The 18,800-nt window shown below is 38.8% G+C and overlaps 1 protein-coding gene across 2 annotated transcripts in view; it reads left to right on the forward strand.

The window, feature by feature from the left end:
• SLC30A8 (solute carrier family 30 member 8) overlaps nucleotides 1-16,753 on the forward strand; it is a 35,754-nt gene extending 19,001 nt beyond the window's left edge. Inside the window, exons 3-8 of one of the 2 annotated variants that reach the window (XM_077847035.1) lie at nucleotides 95-241; nucleotides 2,740-2,893; nucleotides 6,083-6,233; nucleotides 7,829-7,934; nucleotides 12,819-12,953; nucleotides 14,307-16,753. In XM_077847035.1, coding sequence (XP_077703161.1) covers nucleotides 95-241; nucleotides 2,740-2,893; nucleotides 6,083-6,233; nucleotides 7,829-7,934; nucleotides 12,819-12,953; nucleotides 14,307-14,449 — 836 coding nt within the window. In that variant the 3' untranslated portion in view covers nucleotides 14,450-16,753. Of the gene's footprint in view, nucleotides 1-94; nucleotides 242-2,739; nucleotides 2,894-6,082; nucleotides 6,234-7,828; nucleotides 7,935-12,818; nucleotides 12,954-14,303 lie in introns of both variants that reach the window. The other variant, XM_077847034.1, reaches the window with a different exon arrangement.
• The last annotated feature ends 2,047 nt before the right edge of the window (nucleotides 16,754-18,800 follow it).

An 18,800-nucleotide genomic window follows, 5' to 3' on the forward strand; every position in this document is an offset into this window, starting at 1 on the left:
TTTTCACCATGGTTAGTATGCATGTGAATCTAGTTGCCCTAATCCTGGGGCCCCTAGGGGGCCCTAATCCCACGTAATGTACTGCATTCCCTAGGTGGCCACATTGCTGGGAGTCTTGCTGTCATCACAGACGCTGCCCACCTCTTAATTGACCTGACCAGTTTCCTGCTCAGTCTCTTCTCCTTGTGGTTGTCATCAAAGCCTCCCTCGAAGCAGCTGACATTTGGATGGCACCGGGCAGGTACAGTTCCCCCACTGAGCATTAATGGCAAAGCAGTGCTATACAGTCAAACTAAGGATAAAAACAGAAGAGACAAGCAAAGCCTCATTCAAAAATCCCTTAGGCACATCGGCGCACAGGATTAAGAGGATGCGTGCCTGGGAACACATGTTCTCAATGTTGATTTGTCAAAAAGCCAGATTAATTGTGCTCCCTCTACTCCAATGGGACAGCAGGAACTTGTATCACTTTAGCAAGAGCCCCAGCCCAAGGGTCTCAGGGTGTGGTACCGTTCATTCAGTTACTCTGCATCTGGGAGGGAGGATGGGATAAAACTTCTACCATTTTGCAAAGTAAGGCACAGAGAGCCCAAGAGAGCTACAGAGATTGAAGAACTTCTCATAGATAAATCGAGAATAAAATGTGAAGAAAATCTAGGGCAGAGCAAGGGTGGCCAACCTCTTACATGACCAGCCTTCACTGAAAGTTGCCTCTAGATACAGACCATGACTTATGGCAATATGCACTGTGGTTTTTCAAGCTTAGGATGGCTGAAAGTTCTGATTTCACACCAAATAATTTATCATCACAAGGGTTTTGGATTGCCTTTCCTGTAATGCTCAGAGAAAAGGAAGGGGAGAAGAAGAGATGAGGCAATAAACATCAATAAAAAGAATTTGTGACGATGTGACCTGAAGATGCTTTCCAGACCCTGATCAGTGCTGTACTTGGAAAACATGTCTTTGTCTGAGCACTTGTCATTTGTCTGTATACATTTTTTATATGTACTTTCTCCTTTCTGATGCTATTGGTCAAAGCTATTTTGTAAACATAGGATGTTTTGTAAACACAGACAGAACTCAGAACTTTTAGAATTTATTTATTTATTTATTTACTTATTTATTTTTAAAAGATTTTATTTATTTATTAGTGAGAGACACACAGAGAGAGAAGCAGAGACACAGGCAGAGGGAGAAGCAGGCTCCATGCAGGGAGCCCAATGCGGGACTCACCCCGGGACTCCAGGATCATGCCTTGGGCTGAAGGCAGGCACTAAACCGCTGAGCCATCCAGGCGTCCCTAGAATTTAGAATACTGCTTGTACTTTCTCATCCTGGTGATGGAAGTCCATGAACACTGATACTCTAGAAGACCAGTGCTGTTCAATAGAACTCTCTGCTTCAAGAGAAATGTTCTATAATACAGAGTATAACGTGGCCTTAGAGCACTTTATTTTCTTTTTATTTATTCTTTCTAAGTATGCTCTACACCCAGCATGGAGCCCAGCATGGGGTTTGAACTCACAACCCTGAGATCAGGACCTGAGCTGAGCTGAAGAGTTGGATGCTCAACCAACTGAGCCACTCAGGTGCCCCCAACAAAGCACTTAAAATGTGGCCACTGCTACTGAAGAACCGGACTTTTAATTTTACTTAATTTAAATGAAAACAGCCACATGCGATGACGGTTACCCTATTAGGCAGCACTGTTACAGATGTATAGATGAAAATGAACTAGCTTGTCAACATGTAATTTCATGGATGACTTTGTTTAGGAAGAAGCTAAGTATAAAAAGTGAATTTATTAAGAAGTATTAAGTGGCTAATACGACAGGTGGCATGTGGATGTGGTAAAAATCACGAAGGCTGTGTATAAATGACTGAAGCCTGGGAGACAACATGTTCTATTGTTCTGCTTTAAAAGAGGGAGGGCCAAAAGTATGGAATGTGCCTGACCACTGACTTCCAGAATATTTCTAGGCCCTCCTAGGCTTTTAGTACCTACCTACGAAGTTACATTAAAGTTCAGGGTGAAGTGTTAAGGAACTCCCAAGTAAGCAAACATGCTTTACTCAGCCTGCAGACTGAACACCATCTTATCTTTAAATATTAATGTAAATGTCTCCACTCTGATCTTTCTTTTCCATATAGTTGCTCTTAAAATGCAGAAATGCAGTTAGAGTGTTGATATACCTCTGAGCTTGCCTCTGTGTTTACAATACATTGGGTTGGCAAATGAAACTCATTTTCATCCAGTACCTTCTGAAGCCTTCCCTTGTTACTATTTTACTCCACACAAGGTACCAGTACTGGCAAGTTGTAAATGTTTTATGGTGAAATTGAGAGTTTCTAAACACATTTTATTCTTTGTGTCTCATTATTTCATCTCCTAATAAGTTTCAATCATTTTAGCACCTGTTTAAATTAAAATCCCCAAGGAAAACAGCAATGGCAGATAGCAATTAATATACTTTAAAAATTTGCTTGAATTACTTAGTAATATGGAGCATAATGAACTCAGACGCTGGTGTTTTATGAATGCAACATTAAAGTGTCTCATCTTGGTGTTAAAATCCATCCACACTTTTGCTTTGTGAATCACTGAGTGAATGAGTTTAAAGCCTCTTTTGCAGGGAGGGGGGGTGGCTGGCAAGGAATGTTAATGCCTTATGATTCTTGAGAGGTTAAGGTAATTCACAAATTCTTTGTGTCTGGGTATCTGTGTGCTTGAATCCCCAGAGATCCTAGGTGCCCTGCTGTCCATCTTGTGCGTCTGGGTGGTGACTGGGGTGTTGGTGTACCTGGCATGTGAACGCCTGCTGTACCCCGATTACCAGATCCAGGGGACGGTGATGATCCTGGTTTCAGGCTGTGCTGTGGCAGCCAACATTATGTAAGTCACTCCACACACTGCCCATAAAAGTTGTCTTTAACCCTGTCTTTAACCCTGTTTGTTTTTGTTTAATTCTTCCACTTTTGAAGATGATAAATTGAATAAATTGTCAGTGAGGTAATGCAGAGCCGGGATCTGAATCTAGATCTACTAGGCCCAGAATCGAGCTCCTGGCCAGTTTGCTCTCATGCATAGTGATGGTTCCATATGAGATATGACTTATTCCTATTTAGTTTTTGTTACATGAACAACACATTATGGGTTCTCAGAGGGCTGGGTTGGAAGGGATCTTAAATTTCATTTACTTCAGTTTTCTTTCTACTTTTGAATTCTCCTTTGCAACATCCCAATAAAATAGTCATTAGTGTCATATATTTTAACAGAACTAATAACCGGGAATTTATTTCTCTTCAAAGCAGTCTCTCTTATCTTTGTATCATTGTGACTATATGAAAATTGCTTCTTAAGCTGTATTAGCTAAACTCTTTCTTTAGTTTCCACTTGTTGATCCACTCTCTTACACAGGCAATTTATTCTTATGAGACATGTGATGCCTTACTGGACATGTGATCATTACTATATTGCTCTTCTCTTACCCTAATGAGCTATTTGATTGTTCATGATAAGGGGGTTTTGAGGCCAGGTCTTTGATATTTTTTGGTTGATTTGTTCCTTACCATTTGATAGCTTGATTCTGGGCAACACTATTTAAAACTGTATCATCTATCTATTTATCAATCATCTGTGGTAGACAGAATAATGAATGGCCCCTCAAAGATTTCCACATTCTAACCCTTGAAATTTGTGAGTATATTAATTTACATGGCAAAAGGAACTTTGCAAATCTGATTAAGTTAAGAATGGATTTTGAGATGGGGAGACTCTCTTGAGTTATCTAGATAGGCCCAATGTAACAGAAAGATCCTTGTAAGAGAGACACTCTGAACATAGACACTTTGAAAAAGCTCCTCAGGTCACTCTAATCCCTTTACCTTCTGCCTGTCTCAGTTCCTTACCTCCTAGTGTGCAAATCATTGGTCAGAATCTCTGAGCTAAACAGTTAGAAGAGTGGAATTTGACTGCTATTACTGAGTAGGTCCCTACTTCCAATCAGCTAACTTGAGAATGTGTTTCATATTGGCAGTGGGAGAAAAAGCGTGTGGAGATCAATGCAAATCTATCACCACAAGGAGACAAATAAGGCAGAGCACATGTGCCGCTGAGTAGGAGTCAATAACATCATCTTTGCATAAGGAGAATAATATGTCCACAAAACAGCAGGGAAAATGAAAATATTAAAAATTTCCTGAGAGTCATATGTCACATAGGTAGTGTCGATGTTACATGAATATGAAAGATACACCCAGCTAACTACCCCATAAATCTAGAACCTTGATGATCAAGTTTGACTTTCTAAATTGATACCATCCAAGTTTTTTTTTTTTTTTTTTATTGAAACTGCTTTTGAACTTTGACCTTAACATTGAAGGTGCTTCTCATACTTAGAAAGACAAGGGAATTGAAAAGTGGTGACTTCCCTGTGCAAGGAGATAGTTATTTGTGGATAAATATACTGAGTGACTATAATGTTTTCTCCCAGAACTGGGATTATAGGTTTCAAGTGTTGCTAGATGCTGTGTTGTCTGAATATAGAAATATCAGAACTATAGTCTGGAATAAATCTATTCCTTGGAGACCCAAAATCAGGAAAGAAAGTTCTAATAGAAGTTGCAAAGGGGTTCTAGGATGAGGATTAGTGATAGAGCCTTAAGGCTATCGCATGCTGTTTTCCCTGCCGGAAACATTCTCTCCTCTCCAGCCTACAATTTAACTCTAACATAACCATTAGCTCCAATTCAACTGCTTTGTCTAACTAAATCAGACTTCTCTGTTGTGTTATCCATAGCACAAGTTCTTAGTAGACTTATTAAAATTAGAATTTTCATTTATTTGGGTCTTTTAAAAATCTCTGCCATCTCCATTATACTTAAAGCTACTTGGGGGAGGGACCATGTTTCATTCACCTTTATACCCCAAGCATTTAGCAGTGCCTGGCACACAACAGTCCCTAAGTACTTTTTTTCTAATAAAATGAGTAAAAGAATGAGTGACAATATGATAAGCACATATGAATAGACCTAGAAAGAGAGTATGTTTAACTGCCAGGCATATCAGGCTGTCTGAAGATTCTTAAGTGGTAACTATTAATTAAGGATGAATTTCTGCCCAAACAGTGACCATCTAAAAACGGTACATTATGTAATGATCAAATCTTGCTGGAGAGCAATCATCCCACTTTGTGGTGATGACATTCAATTTAACAGGCACTTTAGACTGGGATATGTGGTACTAAAGAATAATTTTTTAAAAATCCTTGTTCCAAAATAAAATCAGATACATAATTTATTGTGGCTAATACTTATCTCTTTGACTTGGATAGGAGATGTTAAATTTTGCAATGTGTTATATACAGAGAGAGAATGAGGCCACAGCTTATACTCTTAGGACTGTATAAAATTTACATATGTTTGCATTTCTATATACATTTACATGTTAAATTGCATAATATTTACATATATATTTAAAATACATTAAAACATTTTAGTTTCTTATTAATAGCTACATATATACAAGCACATGAGTATCATCATTGGCCATTAAGAAATTATTCAGATTTTAAGTTCTCATAGAAATGAACAAAATTAAGTAAAATAAAATATTTTTTTAAAAATCTGAACCTAATGAAATTTTATTTTTGTTTTACCCCCTTTGCTGTCGTTTGCATTTGAAACCAGTACATTTAATTTAGCTCCCACCAAAGCACAGCTTTAAGCCTAACTTAATGCCTGACATTCAGTAGACCCTCAATAAATGATATTTTCCCTCTTCATTATCAAATAGTTTCATTTAGGAAGTGATACTTTCCAGTTTTCAGGTGAACCATAGTAGCACTGGGTAGATAGAAGAGGAAAATGAAGTGAACTTTTGTTGTCTCTCCTTGTGTAAAAATTTAAAATTCTATGATACATTTGTTTTCAAAAATTAGTCCAAAATAGTACATTTTACAGCATTAATATTTCAACTATCTGCAATCCTAGATAATACATGGTCTTGTGAATTCCCCATTATGCTGCATAGGTTTTCACGGGCTAATCTCACGTGTGCCAAGAATACCCTTCTCTTTTTCAGGCTAAGTGTGATTCTGCACCAAAAACACCCTGGCCACAATCATAAGGAAGTGCAAGCTAATGCCAGTGTCAGAGCGGCTTTTGTGCATGCCCTTGGAGATCTATTTCAGAGCATCAGTGTGCTAACCAGTGCACTTATTATCTACTTTAAGGTGAGAATGTTTGAGTTTGCTCACTGTCATAGTAAATTTATAGATTTTGTAGTACAGGAGCTGACATGCCAATATTAACTTAAATGAGGTGGACTGCCTATATTTGCCTATACCAACTGCTTTGCAAGGTTTAAACACACAAACAAATATCCAAAGCCTGAAACCTTAGACTTTCCAAATTCCTAAGTGCTATGTCTTAAACTATAGGGGCATCAGTCTTTCCAAAAAGTAGTTACTTTTGTTATGGAGCTAAGATGAACAGCAATGGAACAATGGATACCTTAGGATTCTTGGGTTATAAGTAAGGGAAAAGATGTCTAGCTTACTTAAGAAAAAATATATTTATTGACTGGAATTTATTTGATGTACTCTTGGACAGAAATCAAGGTAGAAATAAAGACAACATTGGGTGTCTTAGATTTCAGAAACTATCCACTTTCTGTCCCAAGTACCAATGTAAAAATGAATGTGCCTCAGCCATTTCCCCCCATTTCTTGTCATTCTGCTGAAATGTGTATTTCTGGGAAAGAGTCCAACAGACTAAGGTAGGATCTTGTACCTGCTGCTTGGCTTGGGAGGGAGAGAATCTGATTGACTGTCTCACCAATATTACCCACAATGGGGGAAAGATAATTCTCCTCCCAATGTCAGGGTGTTAATGGGAAGTTGGGATGGATCCTGGGTGAACCTCTGACCCTAAACAAACATTTACCACAGATCTGTTAGGCCAAGAACTGATGGAAGTGCACTGAGGTGGAGGTAGAAGTAATGGAGAAGAGCATTTAGCTTTGTTATTTGCATCTTGATCATCCAGTTAGCAGGGATTCTTTATCATTTTTATTAAAAAATAAAAACATATAAACAAAAATTACAGACATATCTGAATTCAGTTGAGCATATATTCATTGAAAGCTTCAAGTTTAAGGCAAAATTGTTCAAACTTGCACTGGTTAGTAGAATTTGAGAGTTTCTCAGAGGTAATTGGGCATGGACTTTTTAGTGGCACAAAATTTCAAGGGCAGAGGAACAGGTATCTCACCCTGAGGCTAAGGGGTCCAGTGGTGAGACAGTGCCAAGAATGAGGCCTCAGCTTATACTCTTAGGACTTAATCAAAAATGCCTGCCTCAAATATGTGTCATCCTGAGGAGGGAAAGAAAGGAACTAACCCCAGTCTTCCAAGACCAAGCTCCAGCTGGACCTTGGTCATATGCCACCTCTGGGCAGGTGATACCCTTTCCTCTTACCAAGGCTAAAAGCCATTGAATACTGTATAAACTTGTGCATATTTTTAATCACATACTCTGCGCTTCTATTAATTTGAGAAAAGTCAAATCAGGCCTTTGGAGAGAAAACTCAAGGATATTTTCCCTTTACATCTTAGATTTACTTTTTAAAATTTCTTCCGTCACTGATAGTTTGAAGCTTAAAAGAAGGATTGAGTCTTCAGGAAGTCTTACCTCTGAGTTGGACGCCAAATGTCAGGCAGGCGAAGGGTGATAATGTGAAAAAGAAGCAGAGATGATTACTCATTCTTTTAATCAAACTTTTCATGGAAGGCCTGAATTCAGTTAACTAAAGTCCCTGTATTTTTTAGCCAGACTATAAAATGGCTGACCCCATCTGCACATTTGTCTTTTCCATCCTGGTTTTGGCCAGCACCATCACTGTCTTAAAGGACTTCTCCATCTTACTCATGGAAGGTAGGAGTGATTTTATTATTATTTCCAGGATCAATGTTTTTTCTTCCCTATAATCACAGCAGGGCACATTCACTGTTAATTTGCATTCTAAGGAAAATATAAATTTATAAGGAGTTTTTGTGAAAACAGATATTATTTTTTTATTCATATGGGAACAAATAAAAAGAGCTGGTTTCTCTTTTTTCCTCCAGCAACTATTAAATGATATGGCATGGTATAAAAATGATATGTACAAATACTAAGGACAGACACTGAAGGAGATATTGCAAAAATAGAAATTTCTCCCTAAATATATGGAAAAGACTTAAGAATAATTGGATAATCTATCTCTCAGGCAGCATTATAACTACTATGAAGGGCTTGCCTAAAACCCCTTGTAGACCTGGCTAACAGTCCTTAAACTTCAGTGCATCAGAATCACTTGATGTCTGTTAAGGCTGCTGGGCCCACCCTCATAGTTCCAGAACCAGTAGGTCTGGAGTAGGGCCTAAGAATTGGAATTTTTAACAAGATGCTGACACTGCTGGTCCAGGGAACACACTTTGAGAACCACTGGAATAGTCTTTTCATACCACTTAAAGGATTACTACATGAGAGCACTGAGAGTAGCACGTAGAAAATTCAATCGGAATTAGAGGTTTACATCACATCAAGCATTTGGACAATCAAAAATATCCAGATCTTGGCTTGAACTTTTCTTTTTTGCCCAGCACATTTTGACATAAGGCTAACACAATCTCAGAGTGCAGGTGCCTTCACAAAAGCCCACACTTCTTAGTGTTCATTACTGATCACATGTTTAAGGATTTTATCCCATTGGGCACTGTAAGAGGATGATAGACAGATGTAAGACAATGTTAGAGGATGATAATGTTGACAACAGTGAAACAGAAAAGGGAGTCAAATGTCACTGTGGAACAAGTGGACTTCCTCTCTTTGAAAGTGACAATATTTGGTTTGTTAAGTCACAGATGCATCTATTTCCTTTCTGAGGGCTGAGTGCTGAGCTGCAGCTGTTCCTAATATGGGACTTTGCTGACTTACAGATGGAGAAAAACAAGTTGGTGTACATTGGAGATGAGTATATTCCACTGTCTCTGTCTCTTAGTACAGCTCTTCTCAGGTGACTATTTCTTTTTATTTAAGGAAAACGTAGCTAATTATTGAAACTTGCAGGTAACTCCTACGTGGAAAATGCTTAATTTTTAAATTAGGTTTTCAAATTAGGTTAGCATAAAATAATACTTGTACTTAATGAAGTTTTCTAAAAATATGGAATGGTATAAAATTATTAAAAGTTTCCTCATTTTTCCACCTTTGAATTCTCAGTCCCATTCTTCAGAGATAACACCTACTAATAAGTTGATATGTATCTGTCCAAAAATATTTAGGCATTTACATATATATGTGTACATATATAGTGTGTTTTTTTATATAAACAGAATTATGCATTGATTCCTATTTTGTTCACCTTACTTTCTTCACTTGGAGGTCTTTTCATATTAGCACATACAGAGATACATCTTATTCTTTTTTTTTTTCTTATTCCTTTTCATGGTATGAAGTATTTCCCTGGATGCATGTACTTACTTATTGATGGACATTATAGATAATGGTGTAATTACCATTCTGTCCATATATATTTTTTTTAGTGCTTGAATATCTGTGTCTTAGAAGTGATATTGCTGTTTCAAAAGTTATGTGCATTTAAAAATTTGATAGATATTGCCATTTCTACCAAACATACCATATCAATTTCTTTCCTGCCAACAGCATCTGAGAATGCCCATTTCCTCACATCCTCACCATCACTGAGTATCAAAATGTTGATTCTTTTCTAATCTGACAGGTGAAATATTATATTTTATTGATTCCATATGTAATTCCTTCATTATGAGATATATTGAGTGATTTTTCATATATTTATTAACCTGGGCAATTATTTTTTAAAGACTAATTTTGGTATTTTCCTGGATGTATTAATACTTTCACAGGCTCTCCTTCAGAAAAAACAAAACAAAACAAAACAAAAAACAAAACTCTAGTATATGATGGAGCACTGAAGCCAGTGAGAACATATCCTCTTGCTTGTCAACATTATTTTATATAGTAAAATAAGTAACAGTGAACTTGTATTCTCTATAAAAGTAAAGATATAAGTGAGGCAAGAGGGAAGGGGGTAGTGGGATTGTGATTTCATCTCAAGGGTCCTAGACAATGACAATAGGTTTTTAGAGGATCACATGAAACTCCTCAGAGATGATACATAAGGCATAATAGGCAACTTTGGGTTGCAAGACTTAGACTTCTACCATTTGTATCATGTTTCACGCTCAAACCATGGACTTGAGAATCTGACATCCCCGGTCTCTGTGTAGCCTTAGCAATGGTTCTTAACCTCTCTGACTCCCAATTTCCTCTCCCCCAATTAAATAGGAATTGTGACATTGACATTTAGCCCTTAAAGTTCTTACAAAGATTAAATAAGATAAGCACTATGAATGCAATACTTAGCGCAAACCTCGACATATGGCCATTTCTCGGTAAAGATGGGTTATTATCATTACAATATAACAATGTCGACCATGACTCCATACACATTCTATTTATGACTAATCTAAGAACTCTTGTTTCCAGTGGTCTGAGCTCTATGCAACTCAGAATTTTATTTTACAGAATAAAAGAACATGTTGACCAGCTCTTTGTTACCTTTTACTTTACAGAATAAAAGAACATGTTGACCAGCTCTTTGTTACCTCCATGAAACAATATGAAGTGAGATAAAAAGTAAACTCAAACTGGGATGCCTGGGTGGCTCAGTGGTTGAGTGTCTGCCTTCCGCTCAGGATGTCATCCTGGAGTCCCAGGATAGGGTCCCATAGTGGGCTCCCCATGGGGAGCCTGCTTCTCCCTCTGCCTGTCGTTCTATGTCTCTGCCTCTCTCTGTGTGTCTCCCATGAATAAAATAAATAAAATCTTAAAAAAATAAACTCAAACTGTAGAGAATTTTAATATTAGCTTTAAGATGGAAATCCCCATGAGTAAGCCTTTTAAATCCTGAAAAAGGAGGATTAAGGATTTCCTATTCCTTTAAGTAAGTTGTTCTTGACTTGCTGCTCATTACAATCATTTGGGAAACTTTTAAAAATACTTATGCACAGGCCTCATACCCAGAGATTCTGATTTAATTGACTCAGTTTAGGGCCTGTTTTGATGGGGTTTTTTTTAACATGCAAGCAAACTTGAGAACTATTGCAAGGTAGGGCTGCCCAGTGGTTTGTTAATGTCAGTGCAATGGTTCTCAATCTTGGCTGTGTGTTAGAATCACCAAATGAGCTATAAACATACTGATGCTTCATCTTATCCCCAGAGGGTCTAATTTAATTGGTCCTGGGTGTGACCTGGTAATCAGGATTTCTAAAATCTCTTCTGAGGATACTAATATGCATTCAAGGTGGAGAGCCACTTTGAAAGCATGTCAATTTCAGAGCCTTATCCATAGAAATTTTCTTCAGAAGGACAGGAATGGAGCTAAGGCATATTTATTTTTAACAAACACACCAGGTGTTTGTGTTGTGTATATATGATTGAAGTAGGAGCTAAAAGGTGGTCATCCTTAGAAATCTGTTCTACAGCATCCTCTTTGGGTCATCGTTAGTTGGCATGGATTTAATTATTGCCTCAAGTGGCTTTATCATTGTTATGCTGGTTGAGTTGATTAAAAAAACTTATATTAAACTGATGTGTTTTACAATTCTAACCAACCATTAGCTTGCCTTCTCTCTGCCAAAGCAAAGACCCTTACACTTTCATAGCCTCTCATCTTCCAAATGACAATCCTTGCAATATTTGAAAAAAGGGATCGATCCTTCTGCCCTCAGCTTTCACTTTTTCTTTCCTTTTTTTCCCCTAAGGTTTTATTTATTTATTTATGAGAGGCACACAGAGAGAGGCAGAGACATAGGCAGAAGGAGAAGCAGGCTCGCTGTGGGGGACTATTGCAAGACTCGATCTCAGGACCCCAGGATCTGACCTGAGCCAAAGGCAGACACTCAACCACTGAGCCACCCAAGAGCCCTGAGCTTTCACTTCTTCAAGCTGGGGAAACCCCAGTTCCCTCAGCCCGAAAGAATAGCTGATTGGCTGACAGCATCCCTACCTTCCTGTATGCCCCAACACCATTCCTTTGGAATCAAGAAAGATGTCAAACTCTGACATTATATGACCCAGTCATTAAACCCTGAGTAATGTACCTAGATCAATAAAAATTCTATAAACCGAATAAGATGGCATTACAATGTTAGTATCACCTATTAACAAGGTTCAGTAAGTGACCTATTGCAGAACTCTGATTTACATAGCATTGTAGTGTACAAAGAGCAGAAATTTTTTCCCACTTGCTCCTCAAAGAACTCAGTATACATATTGCTCTTACTGTCCCTATTTTACCATAGATCTGCTGAGGATCAGAGAAGTTCCAAGATTTGGGTAAATTCATGGTAGTTGTGGTCAGAATGCTAACCCAGAATTATTTCATAACAAGTCCCATGTTTCTTCATTTTGGTTTCTAGAGTGTATGCAAAGATAGTAGAAATAACTTAATAGTAGATAGTAGAAAAAACTTAATTGGTTTAATAACACACCCCGAAAACAGAGAATGATTGCTATTGTTGGTTATTGCATGGTAAATTTTGCAAACATTCTTTGATGTGAAACCCTTTGACACAGTCAAGTGAATCTGATTTGTAAACATCTGAAGTAAGAAACCAGAAAAGAGGAGGGCAAGTTGAAATTCTGGAGAAGATTTTGCAGCCCCATTTAGCCCTGTGGATGAGCTATATTTAGTTAAATAACAAACAGCCTCCCTCTCCTTCCTCTTGTTAGGTGTACCTAAGAACCTGAATTACAGTGATGTGAAAGAGCTCATCTTAGCTGTGGATGGTGTGGTGTCTGTGCACAGCTTGCACATCTGGTCTCTAGCAATGAACCAAGTGATTCTCTCAGCTCATGTTGCTGCAGGTCAGTGAGTTTTGTAAACACCCTGCCAAAATTCAGCCCTTGTCCTGTAAACTCAATAATTTCCCTCCTTTTTGTAGAGCTTCTCTTTAGTGTCTGTTGCCTGTCAAAACAACTGTAAAGTGTTTCCTATTACCAAAGGCCTTTGAAAACACCCCTTGTCAATGTTATCGTAGCAACAATGATACTGAAGACATCCCTTTGAGGCAGACTGCAGAGGGTAGAGGGTAGAACAAATGGTTTAAATGCCACCCAAACCTCAAAGCCTTAAACTCTGAAAATTGGATCTCACCTGTCTGATTTGGTGCCCAATCAGTTAAATAATGGGATGAATTCAGCAATAAATGCTCATTGAATATCTCCTGGTCTAAGGTGCTCTATCACTGAAGATAAAAAGATGAAGGGACATAGGTCTCATCCTTAAGATTCTAACAAGCTAAAAGACGCTCTAGCAGGGATTAATTAATGGATGGTTAGAAATTCTGTACCATGTGAGATAATTCTTAGGGTGTTGGATTCTAAAAACTTTCTTAAATAGAAGGTGATTCACACATTATGTGTCCTTGGGCTGGGGAAACAGGCTGTGGGGGGAAGGGGGGAGGATCTCTCACTGCCTCAGGAGACAGCTCAGGCAAAATGATATGTCAGGCAGCTAAAAAATAACTCAAGAAGTTATTTAGAGGCAGGCAGGCTACAGCAACAACGGCGACAGGCATTTGAGGGTTAGGCTTAGACATCCTCATCTTTGCTGAGAATCTCAGATCTGGCTACAGGTGATTTATAGCATCCACTACACCAATATTTTACTGCAGGTGGAAGAATCTAGTAAACAGGTTGCTATTGGGGGGAGAGGGCCTTAGAGCCTCCTGATACTTTTTGGAACAAGAGGAAAATGGAAGTAAGGTTGCTGCTCTAGGAGGAGTCTGTGGGGAGCTCTAAATGCTTCCTGATTCCTTTCACTAGCCTTGATATAAATGCTGATTAGATACAAGAGCTGCAACCCAAAGATCTCTGGGGACTGGCGGAAAGGGCTATATGAGAAAGAAAGAGCTTTGTCTTAGCTTTCTTCAGGCCTTATCTCCCCTTCCATGCTCAGCTTCTAAGCACGCCAGACCCCAAGAGAACTGTGGGCAGGAAGAGTTCCCATAGTGATGAGTACTTTGCTGCACCAGAATTTCCCCTGTCTTGTCTGTGTGAATGTAACTGATTGTCAGAGCCAACGTGGCTTCTTCTGAGTGCTCTTCTTGTGCCCCTCCCCACCAGGTCAAAGACAAAGTACTTGAAGCTGGAAATTTAGCAGTCACCCATGTGTGTGCAATCAGTGCCAATCTCACTGTGGTTCTTTCCCAACAGCAGCCAGCCGTGACAGCCAGGTTGTTCGGAGAGAGATTGTTAAAGCCCTCAGCAATAGCTATACTGTGCACTCGCTCACCATTCAGATGGAATCTCCAGCTGACCAGGACCCCAACTGCTTTTTCTGTGAAGACCCCCGGGACTAGTTCAGTCACAATGTCAACTTCCCAGTTTTGATGGGCCACTATATGCTGCTCTGCAGTTTCTAGAACCTAAGAAATAAAGTACCAAAGGAAGAAGTTTGAGAAATTCATGACACAGTACAGTGCACATTATATCCTTCTTTTTTTAGTCCATCCACCATAAATGAAAATGCATTTAGACTCATCAGCCAATTGGATTATCAACTCATCAGTAGCTGTGTTCAATTACAGGAATGTGTGTAGTCTTATAGTCTTATTCCTGACTGGGACTGAAATAAAAGCTGTTTGTAACCATAGGCAATAAAAAGTTCCTCTCCATTCAATAATGTATCCTGAGTGAGTGGGTAAAATTGAACTCAGGAAACTCTTATTAGGAATTGGTGCCAAGGAAAGTCACAAAATTCTCTGAAAACATGAGAAGCAAAATAAGAAGAGCCAAGCAAGGTTAAAAGAGATTCTGGAAACTTAACATCCCACCATAACTTGACTCTCTTAGCAAGTTATAATATGATTTGGAGCAGAATCTTTTCTCTCCCTATCCATATCACTATTTACTAAATGGGGTAGAAATGTCCTTTTCCTTATCAATTACAAATTATGTTTTAATATGCCTAAAACTATTGAGTGACATTTTACTTTCTGTATAAAAGCTCTGGACCAATGAAAAATTATGAAATTGTTGTTTTTTGAGTGTTTTCATATGGTATGACCTAATAATAGAACAGAAGCACAGAGCATCAGAATTCTTATCTCAGGTCACATGGAAAATAATTTAGTCAAAGAATTGAGAACTTCCGGATCTTGAATAATTGAATAATATTTATGGAGTCCCAGCTATTGTCCAGGTTTTGCACTGGGCTGTTTAGATATGTCACCTCATTTCATTTGAATGACAACTTTGGGAAAGTCGGAATTAATACCATCATGTATAGATAAGGACACAGGCTCACAGAGGTTAAGTAATTTAATCAATGTCATTCATTCATTCAAAAATAGTTTGTCGATGCAGGCTATGAGCTGAGTATTGGTGAACTATGTCAATACGGCCTTTTTGTTCATGGAGCTATTTCCCTTTTGTTGGGGAGACAGGCATTCCACCAGTAAATACCAAGAATGTATTACAAAGAGTGGTAAGTGATAAAGGAGGAGAGGCTGGTTTAGATTGGGAGAGGTCAATGGACAGCCTCCCTGAAGAAACAGCATTCAAGTTGAGACCTGAATAGAAAACTAGGTGATAGCCAGATTAATTTAGGAGGAAGTACATTCTAGAAGAACCAAGAGCATGAATGGGCACCATGAAAAAAGAACTTGGTACATGGGAGGAAATGAGGAAGGCCCTTGTGGCTGGAGGGTACTGAGGGGTGAGTTAAAAAAAACATGGAGGACATGAGGGAAGAGAGATGAGCAAGTCCATTTGGCAAAGTAAGATTCATTCAGAGTCATTGATTGTATAATTCCGTGCTTCTAGCACTGATTGTAACTCATCACCTGTAGAAAGTAAAGTAAAATAAAGAAGTATAGGCCTACACCCTGGAAATTCTGATTTAATGGGTATGGTTTGGAACCTAAACTTCTGTTTTTTTGTTTTTGTTTTTGTTTTTGTTTTTTAACACATCCAGAGATATTCTAAAGAATAGCTGGAGTCTAAAAGAACTTCAACCACAGAAGGTCATTGAGTGGGGGATTCAGACACATATCCAGACACCTACAGTAATATCTTGAATTGCAAACATGTGGATGGGGTCTAAAGGGGCATTGCCATGTGGGCATAGCCACTGAGGCTTCATGTTATTGAGGAGATAGTCATGCTGGACTTTGACTTATATCTGAGATTTGTCTAGACAGATGAAGAAAAGGGCATTCTAGACAAAGGGAAGACTATATGGAAGGTATACTCATGTTTACTTTTTAATTTTTAAAAATATTTACTTATAGAGAGAAAAAGATCACGAGGAGGAGGGGCAGAGAGAGAGGGAGAGAGAAACTCAAGCAGACTCCATGCTGAGCATGGAGCCTGATGTGGGGCTCGATCTCATGATCTGAGCAAAAACCAAGTGTTGAATGCTTAACTGACTGTGCCACCCAAGCGCCCCTACCTGTTAATTTTCAATTTGAAAGCAGAATATATGTGGCAAAGGAAATGTTCAACTCTGATTTTTAAAACTATATAATTTTAACATTGCCATTATTAATTTTGTAGAACAAAAGTTATGTCTTTGATGATTTTTATGTCATTGTCAGCATCCAGCAGGGTGCTGGAAACCTAGCAGGCATTAAATAATTGTTGAGGCAATGACTCTGGGGCTATGTGTGGGTCCTGTCATTATTTTTCATTTATATTTGTATTTTTCTGAAATTTTGAGGGCCAAGAAAACATCGACTTTGACGGAGGAGGTCACATCTGTGCCATCTCTGCAAATCAATCAGCACTGCCGAAATCACTACTTAGCATTCTGCTGACAAATAGACTTGTCCCCCACCTCAGTAAGCACGTTTAGGCAACCAGAATTAGAGCCACTCAGGTTACTAATGTGTCCTGCCTCAGCTGGCTCTTAAAATGGCAGGGATAGTTCATGTCAAATCATTCCTCCTGTCTCAAAGGCTGTTGAATGGTTTTGCTTTTCCGTATTTTGTGTAGGATAGAGCCCTTAAGACCTGGAAAGCACACAAGTTCTAGGGTAACTGTTTGCTTTCTTTTTAAAATCACACTTATCTTTTATTTTAATTCCGGGAACATACTAAATGCCAGGTAAACATAATCCCCCAGGTAGGGGGATCTGTACATCAACCAAAGGAATTGCCCCATGGTCCCCTAACCATTTCTGCTGCTTCCCTGAATTTCTACCTCTTTTGTCGGCTAGACTGACAACTCTGGACTGTAGATGTTTGGGGGATAAAGTGCAATACAATCTGCAATGGGGATTTTTAGGATTTGAAGGTAAAAGAGCAGATGACACCAAGGGAACTTTATGCACCATGTATCAATTTTGAAAGTCGGCTTCCCCCTTTGTCTCTTCCCTGGAGTCCAGGATCGTGAACTCCAGGTTGTTGACATTCCTGGAGTAGTATAGCAGAATTCTTTACTTTGTGGCCTTGTAGTCTTTCTGGGTATCAAAACATCCTTCACATCATTCAAAGAAACACACTTTATTCTCCACAGTTTTGAAATCAGGCCAACTTCATTGCCACCCTCCATCCTTCATATGCTTCTCTGTCATCCAGCACCCAGTCAAGATTTATCTAGGACTCTATGGTGATGTTAGGGCCCATAAAAGAAATTGATGCGTTCCATATGTTTGGTTACAGATGGGAAATGGGAATGTTCAAGGACATGAGGAAGAGAATGTTTGCACTTTGAACATCACATTTGTAGTTAGATTGCTTGAGTTTGAATCTTAGTTCTTGCGTTTATTAGCTCTGTGACCTCGAGCGAGTTACTTAAATGCTCTGTCCCTCTGTCTCCTGATCAGTAAAAGCTCCCTATTCAGATGTATGAGAATTTAATATATTAGGACACTTAAAGATGTTGGACTTGTACAGAGCATGTGGTTAGCACTCAGTAAATCTTAATTTTTACTGATATGTGAAGTGAGTGCATACGTATGTGTGCACCAACACAGACATTTATATCATCCCTACTTTTAAAAGGTTTTGAGTCTTCGACACAACTTCCACAAGACAGTGGCAGAATTTTGGGTGAGAATTGAACAGCTCTTTCATGGAGCCCTGGAGGCCTGCTGAGATAAAGACATCTACTGAGAGCACTGCCTAGTGCGTGAGGCACGGATTCATTAAAATAGTTAAGTCCCATTCTGACACACTCTGCCAACTTCTACTTTTATCTTTAAAGTAAATGCCAAGTTAGTCACCTCGTGTACACTTATTAACAAAGTACAGCCGTCCATTTCAAGAAGGCAGAGCCATGGTTCTCCCAGCCATCTTCCCTGGCTCCTGTGAAGGATCCCTTCCTTGGTTTTTCTCTCTCTCTCCTAGCCACAGCTTACTCTAACCAGGTGTGTTTCCTTCTTCTGGTTTGTAAATTGTCATTGTCACAGAGGCACCATTTCCTTACCTGTTAAATTTTGCAGAGGCAACAAAAGGCCTTTAGCACTCAGGTGTCCAAAAAAACACCTGGCATATACATTTTATAGATTCTTGGAGAATGTGGCTTTCCAGCTCCAGGTCCACCCGGTGAACTATGGGCCAGAGAATTTTGCACAGAGACAAGCCTCATTTTCCACAATTAGCTTTAAAGTACCTTCAGGAAATGATTTTCTCAGCTCATCTCCCTGCCTTCCCTGATTTGGATCACAGGGCAATCTGTTTAAATGACTAATTACAGAAATCATTAAAG

Source organism: Canis aureus, chromosome 14 (assembly GCF_053574225.1).
Source record: "Canis aureus isolate CA01 chromosome 14, VMU_Caureus_v.1.0, whole genome shotgun sequence".
Classification (NCBI taxonomy): Eukaryota; Metazoa; Chordata; class Mammalia; order Carnivora; family Canidae; genus Canis; species Canis aureus.